This window comes from Heterocephalus glaber, unplaced genomic scaffold, assembly GCF_053883595.1.
Source record: "Heterocephalus glaber isolate CG9 unplaced genomic scaffold, H.glaber_assembly_v1.0 deba00001757, whole genome shotgun sequence".
Taxonomy (NCBI): Eukaryota; Metazoa; Chordata; class Mammalia; order Rodentia; family Bathyergidae; genus Heterocephalus; species Heterocephalus glaber.
Window position 1 is genome coordinate 2,432,525 of NW_028258454.1, and position 18,252 is coordinate 2,450,776.

The window sequence follows — 18,252 nt, forward strand, 5'->3', positions numbered from 1 at the left end:
CTTTTATTATAAAAGCAGATTTTTCTATGCTAGGTGAAAATGTTCACAGAAACTAATTTACATACCCTCTCAAATTCCTTTTGGAATAGGGGAGGATACAAATAAGCAAATAGTAATAAAACTAATTTGCATACTCTAAAATGTTGGTCTTAATGGTATTGATGGAAGGTTTCCAATTTGTAGCAAAGTAGTGATTTTTAAGGAAACAAATTATATTGACATGTACTTTATTTAAAAAATATAATGCCAGAGTACTGTTTTAGGCAAATTTATCCCTATTTCTTTTGTTAACCAACTAATAAATAAGGATTCATGATTTTATAAGCAGACCTTGCTGATCTTTCAGTTTGATATATTTTCAGTGCTCTTAATGTAGATACTTAGAGGATAATAACAGTTTTGATCTAGACTCATAGTCTTTAATGGATCTATTCCTTTTTTCTATATTATCCATGGGTTTAAGTTTGTAACCACTTGTTTTAAGAATCATCTTAACACATATATTCCTGGGTCCCACCACAGAAACCTGCCTTTGTTTGTTTGTTTTTGTTTTATGAGACAAAGCCTTGCTATGTAGTCCAGGCTGGCCTTGAATTTGCAGTGATGCTCTTGCCTCAGCTTCCTGAGTGCTAGGATTACAGGTGTGTACCAGCACACCTGGCTAGAAACTTGCCATTTTATTAAGAACATCCGATTTTTTTATGGCTGGGTTTAAGAACTGTTTTGGGGGATTGGCAAACGGTTTCTATAAAGGTAATCATCTTTTTTGGATTTGAGGACCTTATGAGCTTCATTGCAATGACTCACTTCTGCCCACCTTGCACAAAAGCAGCAAGAGACCATGCAGAAGCAAGTGGCCATGGCCAGCCAGATTTGATCCCAAAATTTGCCAGCCTGTGGTAGAATCAGTGCTTTTTACTGTGTGCTCTTTTATAAAGCTTTTTCTTTGAAATTGGTTTTAATGAAATTAACTTTGTGCTTATTTTGTGATAACTGAAGGAAATCCATATATGTAAACACTTTCTGGATATACATTTAACCAAACTTAGTCCAATTATTTAAACACAGGATGACCAAAGATTGCATTTTTTTGCTAATTTTTATAAAATAATATAACAGGAAATATAAAAATGAAAATTTTATCAAATTTATTCAATACAAGAATGGACTGAAATGACACCTGTCCAAGCAATGCTCTGGATACTCATTACATAAATAGATGTGCTGCCCAAGTGACACTCGGGGTAAACTGTTAAGTGGTTAATAAATTATTACATGTAAAAAGTTTATAATATTTAAAACCTATTGTGTTAATATTAAAAAGAATGTGATTAACTTATTTCCAATGATGTAATCTTCTTTTAACATTAGGTTCCTGTGGCTAGAGCAAGTATTCTTTGGCTAATTGGAGAAAACTGTGAACGAGTTCCTAAAATTGCCCCTGATGTTTTGAGGAAGATGGCTAAAAGCTTCACTAGTGAAGATGATCTGGTAAAACTGCAGATATTAAATCTGGGAGCAAAACTGTATTTAACCAACTCCAAACAGGTAAGAGGCTATCAGATATATACATTCCTCTTTACTCTGATGAAGCTGCTAAAGTTTATTTATGAATGTTATGGTTTAGATCCAAAATTTCCCCAAAAGTCTCATGTGTTCAGAGGTGGGACTTTTATAAGATGATTGGACCATGGAGATGCTATGTTCTTCAGTGGATTAATTCATTGATGAGCTCCTAAGTGACTTGTTGGTGCCTGACCCAACAGGGTGTATTCTTATCCCTGGCTCCTTCCTCTTTGCTTTTTGGCTGCCATGGGTTTAGCAGCTTTTTCCCACCATGCCATTCAGCCATGCCATCTTTTTTTCATTGAGTTTATTGGTACATTTTAGGTATACAATACGATGACATTCATCATTTGGAATTTGTACCTTTACACGATATATACATTGGTTCTTATTTTTTCCTTATTCCCCTGCCCTCCCACCACCCCTCCCTATTCACAAAGACTTTGTTTCCATTTTTTCCTTTTCTCATAATTTTTCCTTTCCCTTCTTTCCTTTCCCCTACCTCACCCCATTCCCCTTCCCCTTTAGACCTTTTCTTTCTATTTTACATTGTCTATTATACATTTTGATCCTATTTACTTTCAGGTTCTCATACCAAAAAAACTATTCAGTTTTTCCACGTGTGTCCTATTTGTTTCACTTAAGACTATAGCCTCAATGTGCATCCATTTAGCTATAAATGTCTCTTCTTTCTTGTTCTTTATGGCTGAATAGTACTCCATTTTATTTTTAAACAACAACAACAACAACAAAAATCTTCTTTATCTAGTCTCCAGTTGATGGGCGACTCGGCTGTTTCCAAGTTGTAGTTATTACAAATTGTGCTGCTATGAACATGGGTGCACATATATTGCTGTGGTTTGATTCTTTTAATTCTTTTGGGAAGATACCCAGCAGGGGAATAGCTCGGTGAAATGGGACCTCTAATCCTAGTGTTTTGAGGTACCACCATATTGATTTCCACAGTGGTTCCACCAGTCTGCATTCCCACCAACAAGGGAGAAGGGTTCCTTCCTCCCCAGAACCCTGCCAGTGTTTGTTTTTGGTTGATTTCTTGATAGCAGCCATTCTTTGTGGAGTGAGGTGGAATCTCAGTGTTGTTTTCATCTGCATCTCTCGAATGACCAGTGAAGTTGAACATTTTTCATATGTTTGTTTTCTGCTTTTACTTTGTCTGAGAAATGTCTGTTCATTTGAGATGCCCATTTTTGTATTGGGTCTTTAAATTTTGGGGGTCTGATTTTCTTAAGTTCTTTATATATTCTAGATAGTAGTTCTTTGTCTGAGGAACAGCTGGTAAAGATTTTTTCCCACATTGTAGGTTGTCTGTTAGCTCTGTTGATGGTTTCTCTTGTAGTGCAGAAGCTTTTTAGTAAGATGAGATCCCAGTTGTTGATCCTTTTTGCTAGTTCCCATGCTACTGAGGTTTTGTTCATAAAGTCTTTTTCTATTCAAATATCTTCAGAAGTTCTACCTAACCTGTCTTCCAGTAAGTTTAGTGTTTCTGTTTTAATATTTAGATCTTTGATCCACTTTGATTTTAGTTCAGTGTGTGGTGAAAGATATAGGTCTAGTCTTAATCTTTGGCAGGTTGAAATCCAGTTTTTCCAGCAGCACTTATTAAAGAGGCTCCTTCCTCCAGTGAGGGTGGTTGGCTCCTTTGTCAAACATGAGGTGGCTGAGTATGGCTGGAGTTGTTTCTGCATCTTCTAATCTATTCCTCTGATTCTCTGGTCTGTTTTTTTGCCAGTACCATGCTGTTTTTATCACAGTGGCTTTGTAGTATAGTTTCATGTTGGGGATTGTGATACCGCCTGTCATGTCTTTGTTGCCTAGAGTTGCTTTTGCTATTCTAGGTCTTTACTTGTTCCAAATGAATTTTTGGATTGTTTTCTCTAGTTCTGTGAAGTATACTGTTGGGATTTCAGTTGGGATTGCATTAAATCTATATAGCAGTTTTCAAATTATGGCCATTTTCATTACATTGGTTCTTCCTACCCAGGAACAAGGAATCCCTTTCCATTTTCTTATATCCTCTTCAATCTCTTTTCAGAGTGCTGTAGTTTTCAGAGTAGAGGTCTTTTACTTCCTTCGTTAGATTGATTCCTAGATACTTCTTTTTTTCGGATGGTATTAGCCATGCCATTTTTGCCTTGGAGCCAAAACACTGAAACTTCTGAAGGACTGAAACTTCTTAAATCGTGAGCCAAATGAACCTCTTCTCCTTTACCTCATGAGTATCAGGTATTTTGTTCCTGTAACAGGAAAGCTGACTCATAGAATTCATTTAGCAATTACTGTTTCAAGTTCTGTGTTAGATGATAGTACTGTAAAGAAATGACAGTCTAGTCTAGCAGGGAGAAAAAGAGATGTAAAAATGAAATAGTATGTCTAGGTCCTATAATAGAAATATTGAGATACCTTGGAACACTAGGTTACTGAAGGTCTCAAGTAGGAGGAGGGAAGAGGGGTGAAAAAGTTTCATCAAGGATAAGACTCTTGAGTAAGAACTTACAAGGGTTGGTTTGCTATGTAGAACCAGGAGTGAGAGCAGATAGTCAGAGTCATTAAACAGCTTGAGGATTTTAGGAAGCTTTTAAAGATGACTCTAGAAAGGTAAGTACTGTGGTCTGAATGTTTGTGTTCTCCCCCAGATAATATATTGACTCTTAATCACTGATGCTAGAATGTAGGGCCTTTAACAGATGATTAGGTCATGAAAGTGGAGCCCTTATAAATGGATTTGATAGCTTTAAAAAGAGACTGGTGGAAGCTAGTTCGCCTTCTACCATTTATAAGCTAGAATGCATGTCCTCAGATACCCAGTCTGCAGGTACCTCCAGACCTGTGAGGAAGACATTTCTGTTGTATATATTGTCCCCACATCTAAATAGTATTTTGTTCTAGCAGTCTCAGTGGACTAAAACATTAGACAGCTGGAGGACATGGAGTGGCTTGTATGCTTTGCTAACTGGCAGGCACCTTGCTCTATAGGTGAAACCATTAAAAACTTTTCAGTAGTGGGATGATTTACCAGATGTGTGTGCAGTTTAGAATATTCATTGTAGCCCATTGAGCAGTGTTAATAAGAGGAGTCATATTTTCTGTTTACATATTTAACTGAAATATTTTCCTTATTTTTCTCGCACCTGAATTGCTATTCTTCATGGGTAGAGGATTTACCTATTTAGTAAGATTGGAAAAGAATTCTTGCTTATTTGCAGGTAGGCATCTCAGTAGGTCTTATATTCTATGTCTGGCCTCACATTTCCCCTTTCTCTCTGAGTCTTACTTTTGCCTTTGTGATTTTCTTTTTTCTCTCCTTCTCTCTTTCTTTTTATTTGTTCCCCCCTCCCTGAAACACTGTCTCCCTGAGTTTCTTTCTGACACTGTTCAGCCCTTTACCACTCAGCCCCTTTACTATAGCCTGATGTCTGTCATTCTTTCCTTTCTCTTCTCTCTTTTTGTATTTGCTATGTCTCTGTGTCCCCTTGTGGCTGCCCTCATTCTCTAGGAAGCTGCTTTTTGATTTTTTTAGAATCCTTGCATTCATTTCTGTATGTTTTTCCCTCATTGTGATATGAGTTGTATTATTATAGCTTCCTATGGTGCCGAACCTATGGCATGTGTGCTGCATCCAGCTGTTATCATTGAAAGCTCTAAAAGATTTGCCATTCCTGGATTAGACTGACCAGTACAACCAGATACTTGCAAATTTGAGACAATACTTCCATTATTTAGATTTTTGCCTTTTCATTTTGTTATATTTAAAAAGAAATAATTTTAAGTGTCTTATAGATTCTTCATGTAATGAGATATGCTGAGTTTAAGGAAGAGACTTATGTTTGTTATTGAGTTTCATTCTTATTGATAAAATGGGGAATTTTAGCCTGTTCATTAAATTCATGTGGTAAAAGTCAATATTAATACCTATAATATTGTGATTTTTTTCTGTATGAATTGGAAAACTGTTTTGGAGATAGCTATTGGTAATGTTTGCACAGTAGTGTAAAATATACTTACTGCCACTACACTGTGCACTTCAAATGGTTAAAATGTTAAGTTTTATGTTTATTTAACTCAATATAAAAGAAAATGACAACCAGGGAAAAATAAAGTCACTTTTAAAGGAAATACATCAGTAGAAATCAAAGCTTATTATGACCCAGATGTTGGAATTTGCAGATAGACATTTTGAAGCAACTGTTAAGTGTCAGTGATAAAAAGGAAAATGCACTCACAATGAACGAAAAGATAAGAAATCTCAGCAGAGACATAGAAACTGTAACTAATCAAGTGGACATTCAAGAAGTGAAAAATACAAATATGAAAAATTAACTTTATATTTTGAGTACTATATCTTCTACTTAACATTTAAATATTTTCTCTTTAATTTTTAAAAAATTTCTTTCATGAGTACATGTTTGCAATACATTATGAATATATTCGTTGTGGGGAATATTTTCTCTTTTGATTATAAAGCTGTTTTAAAGCTGTTATAAAGCTGCTTTAGTTTTTAAGCTGTACCTTATACTTTATTTACAGTATGTAACAGCTTTGCTATCTTCTAACGTGTTTCTAAAAATCTTTGTGCTATTCCAAAATCACATTAAAAAATATAGGAATTATTGGAAAACTAACGGTAGAACTACAATGTGAAAAAACTTCATTGGTGACACTTTTTTTTAAAGGTACTTAATAAAAATAAGAGTGCACTTCTATACATATTAATGATGAAAAAACATGTAAAAACTATCATGAATCTTTATTGTGACGAAGACCTGAGGTTATGTATGGACGCAGGTGTTGGAAAGGTTGGACTTGTGAATTAAGAGATAAAAAGGAGACTCCGGTGCAATTAGATAGAAAGTTGTAGATCATAATGACCCATAACAGTGCAGATTTTAACATCTCTGTTAGTTGTGTGAGCGGTATTCCTAAGCAGCCTCCCTTAGCTGGGTGCATTTTTCTGTGGAAGAAATCCTGCATAAAATTCATGTTATGCCTCAACTGCTCTGTAACACATCATTTGAGTTAGAACAAATGCACATTTTCAAAATAAGCATTAGAACAGAACTGACTGTACTACCATGCAAAGTTGTTTTGAGGATTAAATGAGAATTCAAAATGCCAGATTTACTGGTATGTAAGAGTGCTTAGTTCATGTTAGTTACCCTGCTTCTTTTGAACCCTAGTTTATACTATTAACTACTTGATTTTTCTTAAGGAAAATGATTATTTACAGTAAAGGAACTAATTCCATTACTGAGAATCTCTCTTTTTATTTTATTTTTTTGGGAGAAACAATCATCTGAGAAAAGCATGCTGAAATCCCTTTTTTGATAGCTTTTGGAGAAAAAAATTGTTAAATATAAATGTCAAGAGTAGAAAACTAGAATATGCTCACAGGGGAGTAATTTTATTATATAGGAAAAATGATAAAGGGCTTTGAAATTAGTCAAAGTTGCTGAAATGTAAAGCTCTTAAGACAGTGTAGACATAATGTAAAGATTCAGCATGCTTTTCACTGAAATGGTCTACTGGAGTTTGAGGTAAAAAGCTCAATTTCATTTAAATTGATTAATAGCAATTAAAAAGTTAATGAATAAAATTACTTAAAACTTTCTCTAATAGTGTGCCATCTTTTAAACGTAATGATATGTAACACAAGTTACTTATGTGTAGTGATAAATAACATTTTCTTAGCTCATGTTTATATTTTAAATTATGAAATATTTTAAACCTATGGAAAAATATGTATATCACCAAGATTAAATATATGTCAGCATTTGCCATATTTATCACTTTTTTTTTTTTTTAAGAAAAAGGAATGGAGGAGATAGAACTAAAATGTTAGGCCTCTGTTTCAGTCCTCATTTCTTCTTCACTGGTAAGCACTGCTGAATTGCTGGTGTGTTTCATTCAGTCTGGCCTGTTTTACAGTTTATTATATGAGTATGCATTAGTAATGTACATAGTTTTTTGTTTTGACTCATGGAAGTATTTTACTTTCAGTATACTTTTTGTAACCTTTTTTACTTAATAAATTTTGATATGTGTAAATGTAGTTTAATCTGTGTTGTGTATTCTGTGAGACAGTTAAGTTTCTACTTTTCTGCTATCAAGAAAATATATTTTACTCATTGAGTGTTTTAATTTTCAGTAAGAAATTTTAGAAATTACACTGATGTTTTGGAGATCCCTCCTGCAGTTAAAAAGGAAATTTTCTCTTTCAGGTTTTTGGAGGAATCTCTTTCCCCCAATATCTTTTAATATTATTTTAGAAAAGAAAGCTAAGGTGCTATGCAGTGACATCTCTACCCTGTTGTGAATATATATTTTTAATTAAAGAGCTGAAATAAACATATATAGGGGATGACCTTACAGAAACCTTTTCAAGTGTCAGAAAGTTGGATACTGAACTGTTTAGTCGTGAAATTAAGAAATAAATCAGGTAAAACACTAGCACTGTTTAGATTTGCCTTTGGTAAGAATTTTTGCTTCTCTTTTCTTCATTTACAGTATTAGTATTTATTATTTATCATTTTATTTACATGTATCTCCACATCTTTCCTTTTAAAAATAATAACTAAATGGAACGAGAAGTAATCTTTACCATGCCGAATTCTGTGTACTTTTTTGTATTTGTTAAATTAGTCATGTCTCTAAGCTGATTTTAGAACTATATTTTAAATGACTTTCTCTATTGTTTTGTTCTTTTTTGTAAACTAGTCATGCATTGGATAACAACCTTTTGGTCAATGACAGACCATGTGTATGTCAGTGGTTGTATAAGATACATTGTCTCCTGATGTCATAGTTATCTTAGTAAGAACACTCAATGAAATCATCTAACAATAATTTCTCAGAATGTGTCCTCATTATTACTTATGCATGGTTGTAGTAGAAAAAAGCTACTGCTTGAATAAATACTCACTACTTTATTACTTCTTAGTGTTTAGGTGAAAATGTGATACCTATATCTTGAGAAGTTGTTTTAAATAATGAATTTCTCATTTCTAGAAAACATTCCCCCCTAAATCAGTTGTCCTTTGATACAGTGACTGAGTCTGTCTGCAGAGAATATAGTTGATGTAAATAGCATTAGCCATTAGTTGGTACTATGATGGTTCCTTAAATCTAAGCAGGAAAATTATCTGAAATCAAAGTTTCATAAATAGTATGCAAGACATCAAATATTTGTGTTTATGAGAGTATAGTATATTCTATTTGGTTTTCATACATAATTTATGAGTAAAAATACTTAACTGTACTGGTTAATGTTTCTCTTGGTTCTGGTTTGAGCCTGTAGTGATATAAGACACCATGAGTTTTTACTTAAACATGATTTGTTCTCTTTATAACAATTACCCTGGACAAATCCAGTTTATGAATGTTCCCTCAGTGTCTTATTTAGTTTAGGATATGTCCCAAATTTTAAATTTTCAATGAAGTAGTATTATCAACGGTTTCATTAAAGTAAGACCAAGTAAGTTATTAGACCTCTGTTTTGAACCTCAGATTCTTCCGTGGTTTTTTCTGGGGGTAAGACTCCTGTGCAGTTAATAGAGATTTCGCTTTAATGGATGAAACATTTAAGCCTGAAAGACTGTCTTTCCAGCCTTTTCTGTGTGTATACTATAACTCAGTTCTCCCTTGTAAAATAGCATGCAGGTAAAATGAAGAGCATGACAAGGTGGGGATGGAGCACAGTTAAGTAAGTGTTGACCTTTCTGATAATTAACAGTGTTCATCTGCCAAAACTTGATGTACCAGCAAATTGTGCCAAGGCCTGTGAGATGCATGAAGCACCAGGCTGCCAATGGATGGAGTCAGGAAAACATGGGAAGTTGATTATAGGTGAAATATGTGCAGGAGGCAAATACTGAAAAGTCCTGTTACAAATCGTTAAAGAGAATGGTCAAAGCACTCTTGCTACAGTAGTTCTGTCATTTATTATACAGTATAAATCTAAAACCTATTTTATCATTTGGTAGTTTCTCTATTTTATAAACTCATCAGCAATGAATTTCTAAAGGCTAAAGTGTTTATTTAATGAAGAATTAGAGTGGTGAGTTTTAATTTCAGTACCTAACATGCACACAATGTTTATGACATTTACTATCTACCTGCAGAGGTGGGGTGCCACTGATCACACAACAGATCTATTATAAAGGGATTGACATCTGTTTAAGAAGTTAGGAGTAACAATAAAGAAAAGAATAATAAAGATGTGAGGCATTTTCTCCAAAAAGAAAAGAAGAAGTTAGGAGTAATTTTTTAAAAGATTATGCATCAAGAGGTCAATTTAAGTATGGAAGATGTTTACATAACTCTTCTTAAAACATGACTTCATTTAAATCAAACAACTTATTAAAAGTTCATTTTTCATTTCAAATTTTTTTTCATGTGTGAAAATGGAGCAATAGCTTTTAATATGTTGCTACCATTAGTTGAGAGAAGGCTCAAACTGCTGGTTTTGAAATAGAGAATAAATTAATTTCAGTAAAGTTCAACCCTTTTGGCTTAGAGCCTTGTGTATGTTATATCAGTGCTGTAAATGGAATCAGAGTAAGGCTTTTAAAAGTTTATTCTGTCAAAAAATGCTGCAAATTCTATTATAAATTTGAAAACATATTAAAGATAGAATCATTTGTTTTTGCTGGAAGGAAGTTGTCATGGTGAAATCGGTGTTCTTATTAAATTGAGAAAACTAAGGAGCAGAAGTGTTTTTAGAATTTGTGGTGGTGCAAGCAAACAAACACTACTGTTCAACCATTGAAATAAGGCCATAGCAGTTGAATTTACTGATACCGATATATACAGGTTAACTGAACTACAAAATTGAGGTGATAATGCTGACAGTACACACTTTGCTGTGTGTTGGTCAACAGGATTTTAGAAATAATTATTTTGTGTAATACTGCCTGAAAAAATGTTTTCATTGATAAATGAGTCTTGAGTGTATTGGTTAGAGTTTAAAAAGTCATTGGAAATTGCTAAAATGTCACCAAATAGAAGAGTAAAACCCTTCAGTTTTTGAAATTTTTAGCATAGCAGTTCTTGGAAACAAATCTTGCAAACAGGAAGACTGAAATTTAGCTCTGTGAGCACAAGGAAAGAATTTAATTGAGGAGACTGGGGGGTACAGCTCAATTGTAAAGCACTTGCCTAGCTTACACAAGGTCCCAAAAAGATTTAATTTTAACCTTGTGTCATTTGCACTATTGTGAAGATTCTTTGATGTAGTACCTGTTTTTAATTAGATCTGTTTGTATATTATTATATTAGAATGAAATGAAGTCAAGGTTGATTTTTTTTTTTAGTATCTAAATTTGATGAAATATTTAAAAAGTAAAGTATTGTCCTCTTGAGGTATAATCTTAAAATTTGAAAGATTTATCTCAACAAAATTATCAAAAAGGGAAAATGTAAAATACTTGAGCTTGAAATATTTACAGTTTTCAGCATGAAAAGAGGAATTGAGAATATCCTGTAGTCAACAGAATTTTCTCTGAGCTTACTAGCTAGTTCAGAAATACTTGTAAAGAAGATATTTTCTCCATTAAAAACATCATGGTGTACAGAAAACAGTAAGTTAACTATACTGAAATTTTGTAATTATTAAAAATAAATTCAATTTTGAAAAAAAAGTAGTTAATTTTTAAATATTTAAGAAGACCATATAAAATACATTCTTTGGAGAAATACCCATGCCTTGGTATTAGAGATAGCTACAGCAAACAAACTGATGACTGGGTATGAATGTATGATGCATAATTCTTCTGCCTATGTTTTAATGCATTGTTGTATGCAGATGTGCTTTTATATCTTAGGAATAAATTTATTTTTGAAAATGGATTTTAATAGAACTGTCTTATATACAATATAAATTTTTAACCAATATAAACTTGATGAGTTGTAAATACGTATTTTTAAATTATGTAATTTTAATTACTTTAAATGCCTTATTTCACTATTAGTAGCATCTGTTAATATATTCAAAAAATTTAATTTTCTGAAAATTAAAGTGGGGACACGAAATGTAAGCAAAATTATCACTGCATTATCTCAAAAGATTGCAATTAACAGACTTGATTTGTTTGATTTATTTTAGTTGCAGATTCTAAGTCTCAGTGTTCAGGTGGACGTTAGCATGAACTAGTTGTAAATTCTCACTATAAATTTGAGGAAACTTAACAGTTTAGTTTGCCACGCCTAGCAAGATAGTTGCACTTTGGTCTACCACAATTATTTTTAAGTTGGTGTTGAGTTGTACTCATCTGGTGAATATTTTGCTAATGGTCTTGAAAATGAGTCACAGAGTTTTTCTTTTATGTAGTTGAACCAACATGGTTTAGCAATTAGTAATAGTAATTGTTGGTAACCAAATTCAGCAAAGCACTTATTAACATTTTCAGTTGTAGTTTTTTAATTGTACTTTAATAAAACTGGGTTAATGCTCTTTAAATACTGTGCTACTGAAAGATGGTTGCATTCCTATCCAAATCAATTATCTTAGCCAATTATTTTTGTAAAGGAGTTTACTACACCATTCCTGTACTTTGACTTATTGTTCTAGAATTGTCATTAGTTCTTCCTACTTTGATTTTATTTTTATCCTTTTCTAACGTGTATAAGATGTTGTAATGTAAATGATTTAGTATTCATCAATTCATTTTCCCAGGTTTTATGAATTCTGTTTTGCTTATAGTTACAAGTATATACATACTGTATAGCCTTCTAAGTTAAAACTATGCTTTTTCAGTAAAAAAAATTTGTAGTTTAAAATTCAAACCTATTTGAACATTTCTATTTTGATTTAATTATTATTAAAATTATCTCAATGTATGTTAATGTAGTACATTCAAAAATTGACTTACGAAGACTTATTATGGTGTAAAAGCTACTATAATAAGTTGTTCCCTTACACAAATAAATAAATGACCAATATTACTATAGGCTATAAGCAGCATGGGGGAAAAATGGAAGAAGTCTTTTATCCTAGTTTTTAGAGGGCATCAGCAGCTTGCTTTTATGAAAAAGTAACAGCTAAATGCACTGCAAATAATTTGCAGTAATCCAGTTCAGTGATTCATGTGTCTGCTTTAATGGGTCATAATTCAGGGTAAAGTAACTGAGTGCAGTCAGAGTGCAGACACTGCTTATGCCAGGGACAGTATCTCTTCATAAAACACACCTCAGGAGAAGCAGTTTGCCAGCCTCCTAATACTCTCTGATGTTTTGATGTCCTGCATATTTTTCCGATTAAGTTTTGAGTGCCATGTTTTTAGTTGTATTTCCACATTCATTATTCTCACGTAGACCCTTCAGCGGGTTTGCCATATATGATTATTTTTTTAATGATGCCTTTCTTTCCACTTCAGCAGTTTAATAATCTAGCACATGGCTGCTTCTCAGTACTCAGCATTCACCTCCCCAATACAGAAGAGGACATGTGCTTTGGCTTCAAAATTCCATTTGCCGTGTTAGAAATGCATATTCCCTACGGAACAACATTTGTTTGACATAACCATTCATTTTTATTACATCTTTAAATATGTTTATCCAGAGTTATCAATAATCATAAATAACTGTATTCTTGTCTTGTTCTGTTTTTTTCCAACAGACAAAATTGCTTACCCAGTATGTATTAAATCTCGGCAAGTATGATCAGAACTACGACATCAGAGACCGTACAAGATTTATTAGGCAGCTTATTGTTCCGAATGAGAAGAGTGGAGCTTTAAGTAAATATGCCAAAAAAATATTCCTAGCACAGAAACCTGCACCACTGCTTGAGTCTCCTTTTAAAGGTATTATTGTCAAATTATGTAACTGCAAAAGATAGGTTTATCTAAAACATTATGGCAATATGTCACATTTCTAATGCATTTAAAATTTATCTTTGAAAATATAAATGACTAACAGATATGGATAGATGAGAACAGTGTGCTTTCTCTTCATTTATTTTCCAGAGCAAGTTTTATATTAAAGTTTATATTTTTATAGACCTTATTTACCAAAATAATTTTAGGTCTTCTGATTGATACTCTTACTAAACAGCCTAACTAAATAATAAAGCTGTGTTATTCTTGTAAAATTGATTTAGTTTCTATTTTAAATAGTTTTATAAGAAATATGTCATCTTAATAGTGAGTTATTAGTTAAATATCCTCCTATGTGCACTAATGTCAACATTTCTAGAAGGAATTATTTCATAAAAATATCCCTTTATATTTGAATTTGTTTACAAGGAGGGAACTTATTTTTTCCTAGTTTTTTTTTTAAACTAATTAAATATTTTATCAGTTTAACAGTAACTATTCCAATGAAATCATATGATCATATACCTTGATTTTCATATTGCTTCATATTTAATTGATGTAAAATGATAAAGAGCAATTCAGTTTTTGTAGAAAAACTATTAAAATTCTGGATGTGTTAGTGCCACGACATGTATATGGATTGTTTAACTGTGCTGTCATTCTTAATATTCGCAGTAAAGTAATTTTTAGAGAAGCTACATTTCAGAGCAACACCTCTAAACACACTGACTGATTAGCTTTTTTATTGACCATTATGGGGGAGATTATTGTAATCTATGGACTGAAATCAGTTTTTTGACCTATGAAGAGCTTCCTAGTTCGTATTTATTCCTTGACATTTTAGGTAATATGCCAATTACCTTAAGCTCTGATTATGATCGTTCTGTTATCTACAGTGCATATTGTTTATTTTATATTTTCCTCTTATTTTTAATAGATAGGGAGCATTTCCAGCTTGGCACCTTATCTCATACTCTCAACATTAAAGCTTCTGGGTACCTGGAATTATCTAATTGGCCAGAGGTGGCGCCGGACCCATCGGTTAGAAATGTGGAAGTAATAGAGTTGGTGAGTTGACCTTTCTGGAATTACTTTTGTTCAAGCAGTGGGAGATTCTAGGATAACTATTGTTTTATATAAAAGCTTTTTGGGGGAATTGAAAACTGTTCTGGTATTTCCAAATGTCATGTGTTAGACATACCTCACCTTTATAGGAACTGAACAATGTTGTATTCCTGTGCCATTGTACATGTACTGTTCCTTTCTTCAAGGAAACAGAGAATTGAATTCTCTGCATCAGTGCTGCCTACATTTGTGCAACTGCATTTGTAGCTGTGTAGATTCAATTTCTAAGGTATTTAGTTTCATTGGACTGAGCCTTTTCTACTTTGTTAGAGATTTGTAAGCTTCCTGTTAATGTTTTTCTAAGTAATTTTTGCTGTTCTTCTCCAGAAAAACCTTACAAAGTGTTCCTCTGGATTTTCTGATGAACATGTTTTAAGTGAAGCCTAAATACTTAATAGGGAACATTGTGTACCAAAAATGTCCTTTGACAAAGTCACAATTAAATCAAGTAATATGTTGCTTTCACATTTAAACCATGCTGTGCAAATATTCTTTTTCTAGATATTTAAAAAATACCAGCCATTTGCATAGTTTTTTCTATTATCTGTTTCTTCTTCTATAAATAAGAAAAATAAGGAGCCTTCTGATTGTATTTAGAAATTGATTATGTGAAATATATCTGATACTTTTTAAAGTATAATTTAGAAAGAGCATTTAAGAATTATATTCTGGGTCTTTTTCTGGTAGAAAAGATACATTAAACTAGAATTCAGATAACTAGAGATCTTTACCACTAATTCCTATTGAAAAGTTTATTTCTTTGCTCTTTACTCTTTCATATACAACAAAAGTTGTCTATTACTTTAAATATAATTTCTATAATGAACATAGCCATGTAATTTGACTCTTCTGAGAATTAATGTTTCTTTTAACTATGGAAACTCATCTTGGCTCTGCACTGTGGCCGGAAGCAATCATGACTAATAATAGCTGTTTAGCAAACTCTGGCAGTGTACTGTGATGTTTGACAAACACTATCTAGTTTTAAAAACAAAACAAAACAAAACAAAACAAAACAAAACCTCATAGTGATCACAGGTGTTGGTCATTCTTAGTTGATCATGTTTTGCAGATGAGGAAACTGAGGCTCAGAGAACGTAAGTAATTGCCTAAATTTACATAGCTCACTAGTGGAAGGACTAGGATTCCAAAGGCCACACTCTTGCTTACTGGATTTCATTATGCAACATAGGGAGAGGAAGCTTAAGCTTATTTGCAAATCTGTTTTATCCTAGGTATTCAGCAGCATCATTGTCATGTCTTCACAAATTATCTGTTAAGAGATGGCCTAGGAAATAATAAAAAACTATGAAAACTAACTGCACATCTATTTTTTCTTGCAGCTAAGGTTGTTGATTTCCAGTCAAATCTACATACTCTTAAGTAATCTTACATAGTTCCCCTATTTATGCAACTTTTGGTCAGACACTGGAATATGAAGAAAATATACCTTTTTATGATTCTTTCTATAGTACATTTTTTCTCCTAATTTCTATTATGCCTGTTTGTTGTATTTATGGTTGTCCTTTTTCATTTTTGGTTACATAATGTTTTGGCCCAAGTAAACCATCCTGTTTATCCTCCCACTACATCCACTCACCCTTCTGTCCCCCTGAAAAAGGTTTATCTTTGACGAAATTGATAGCAGTGCTGTGGAATTTAATTTGGTCTCAGCAGTATCCTTATATTGGCTGATGGAATGGTTGGTTGGCTGGCTTCTTCCATTTTCATGTGTTCTTCTAAGCATTAACTACCTTATAAGGACAGTACTTAAATAAGCTATTTTCTTATGTTCATTTCACTTGTCCAGTTCAACAGAGACAAATTGATTTCTTTTTCATTTTTCTGACTACATTCATGAAATTAATAATTGATAACTTATGGAAATAATTATAACTGATAAAACCAGGTTGAAGAGAACTATCACTGTTCATGACATGCAGAAAACAGCTTCAGTCTACTGGTCTCAGACATATTGGCTTAAAATCATACTGTGAGGGATACAATTAAATATAAAAATAACACAGTCAGTTATACTTTCAAATGTATCTGTAACAGTGCTGAAAATAATATTTAGGTCATCTTTCTTGCTTTTCATTCTGTCTCACCATCCTCCAGAGTCATATCATTCTACTTTAGGCATATGTGTTATTTAGGCACTGTGTTATTCTGTGTCATTCTTATAGGGTCAAATCTCTCTTTTTTTTTGGTACCGGGGATTGAACTTGGGACCTTGCACCTGCAAGGCAGGCAGCAGAACCACTGAGCTAAATCCCTGGCCCAGGGTCAGATCTCATTTTGAGGAAATATAACAGTGGGGAAATGGCCTAGGTGTAGATAGTCTGATATCTTAAAACAACAGGGAACCTGGTCAGATTAACATTGGAAGTCACTTTGAATTACACACCACCATTTCCAGGATATCAGATATAATGTATATTTATGTTATGATGTCATTATATTAGTAAGTTTTGAAGGTCCTTGAGACTATATTTGCTCAGTTCAAAAAAGTGCTTCTTTCTCCAGTTACAGAGAGGTTATCTTTTGCATGTAAAGGGTCTTTTGATTTATAAACACATAGTAGTGAGTTATATCTTTTGTAGAAACTTTCCAGTTACGTACTGCTTCTGTTACTCTCTGTTACTCTTCTCCCTGATATGCTTTTTCCTGTTTCTCCTTTTGCTTAGGTGCTGTATCTGTCATACTGTAACAAACATTAAAATACTTTTATTGATAGTCTTTGGCTCTTTAAAACTTGAAACTCCATGAAAACAGGTTCTTGTCATGTCAAGAAAATACACCCCTTTGAGCATAAGAGCCCAACTTTTCTAAGTTGTTGATTCAGTCATGCTAAATTGTTCCAGCAAACTTTCTGTCAGAATTGAGAAAAGTTTTAGATTGACAAAAATAGGAACTTTAGTGTTTACGGACCTTGGTTTATAGAATACTGTCTTTATTCATATTTGGAAATATGAATGTATAAAAAAGCAGTAGTGCTGATCTCAAGTATCTTAATCAAATATATTTGAGTCATTTTTACTCATTTTTCTATTATTGTTGAGGTGATAATTTTCCAGGTTACTAAAGCTTATCATTTTAAGCAGCATACTTTAAGCCTTTTGGTCAATGGTTTTCAACTACAGCTGCACATTATAATCATATGGAAATCTCTAAAGAAAACAAACTATGTCACAACTGTACCAGACCAATTAAATTAGGATCTCTAAGGAGAATGAACCCTAGGCATTCTTTTTTTTAGTATTATTTTTATTGTTTGTATTAATATTTTTTTAATCTCAGATGATTCTAATGTGCATCCATTGTTGAGAGCCATTCTTAAATAAGAACCTATGTCACAACTGTAAATTCTTTTACAACAAAATATGAGCTGTAGCAGATATACTATGTGGCACATAGTAGAAACTCAATTAAAGGTAGAATAAATAAGTTTAACCATTTTAAAAAATATACATTTCTCTTTCTTTACAAAAGAGTATTGAAACATAATTATACTTATCTTTTTCAAAGTCAATCAAGGTCACAATTGTGAAAGCAATTTAATAAACAGTGTCATTAAAACTATATTTATTAAATACAAAAGTCCATCTTTTTCTTATATCTAAACATTTTCTGAATTTAATATGAAGTCTTTAAAGGGCTAACAAATATAACTAGTATTTATTATGGCAGACATACTTGGGATGTATCAGTGTACAAAGTTAAAAATCCCTGC

General features: G+C 32.7%; 1 protein-coding gene across 3 annotated transcripts in view; it reads left to right on the top strand.

Annotated features, from left to right (window-relative positions):
* The window catches only part of Ap3b1 (adaptor related protein complex 3 subunit beta 1), a 288,476-nt gene that overhangs the window by 164,942 nt on the left and 105,282 nt on the right, over positions 1-18,252 (top strand). For all 3 annotated transcript variants that reach the window (XR_015447378.1, XM_087201161.1, XM_087201162.1), the window contains exons 15-17: positions 1,372-1,548; positions 13,196-13,382; positions 14,332-14,462. Coding sequence is in view for 2 of the 3 variants with exons in the window: in XM_087201161.1 (XP_087057287.1) it covers positions 1,372-1,548; positions 13,196-13,382; positions 14,332-14,462 (495 nt within the window). In the remaining variant the exon portion in view is untranslated. The remainder of the gene's footprint in view (positions 1-1,371; positions 1,549-13,195; positions 13,383-14,331; positions 14,463-18,252) is intronic.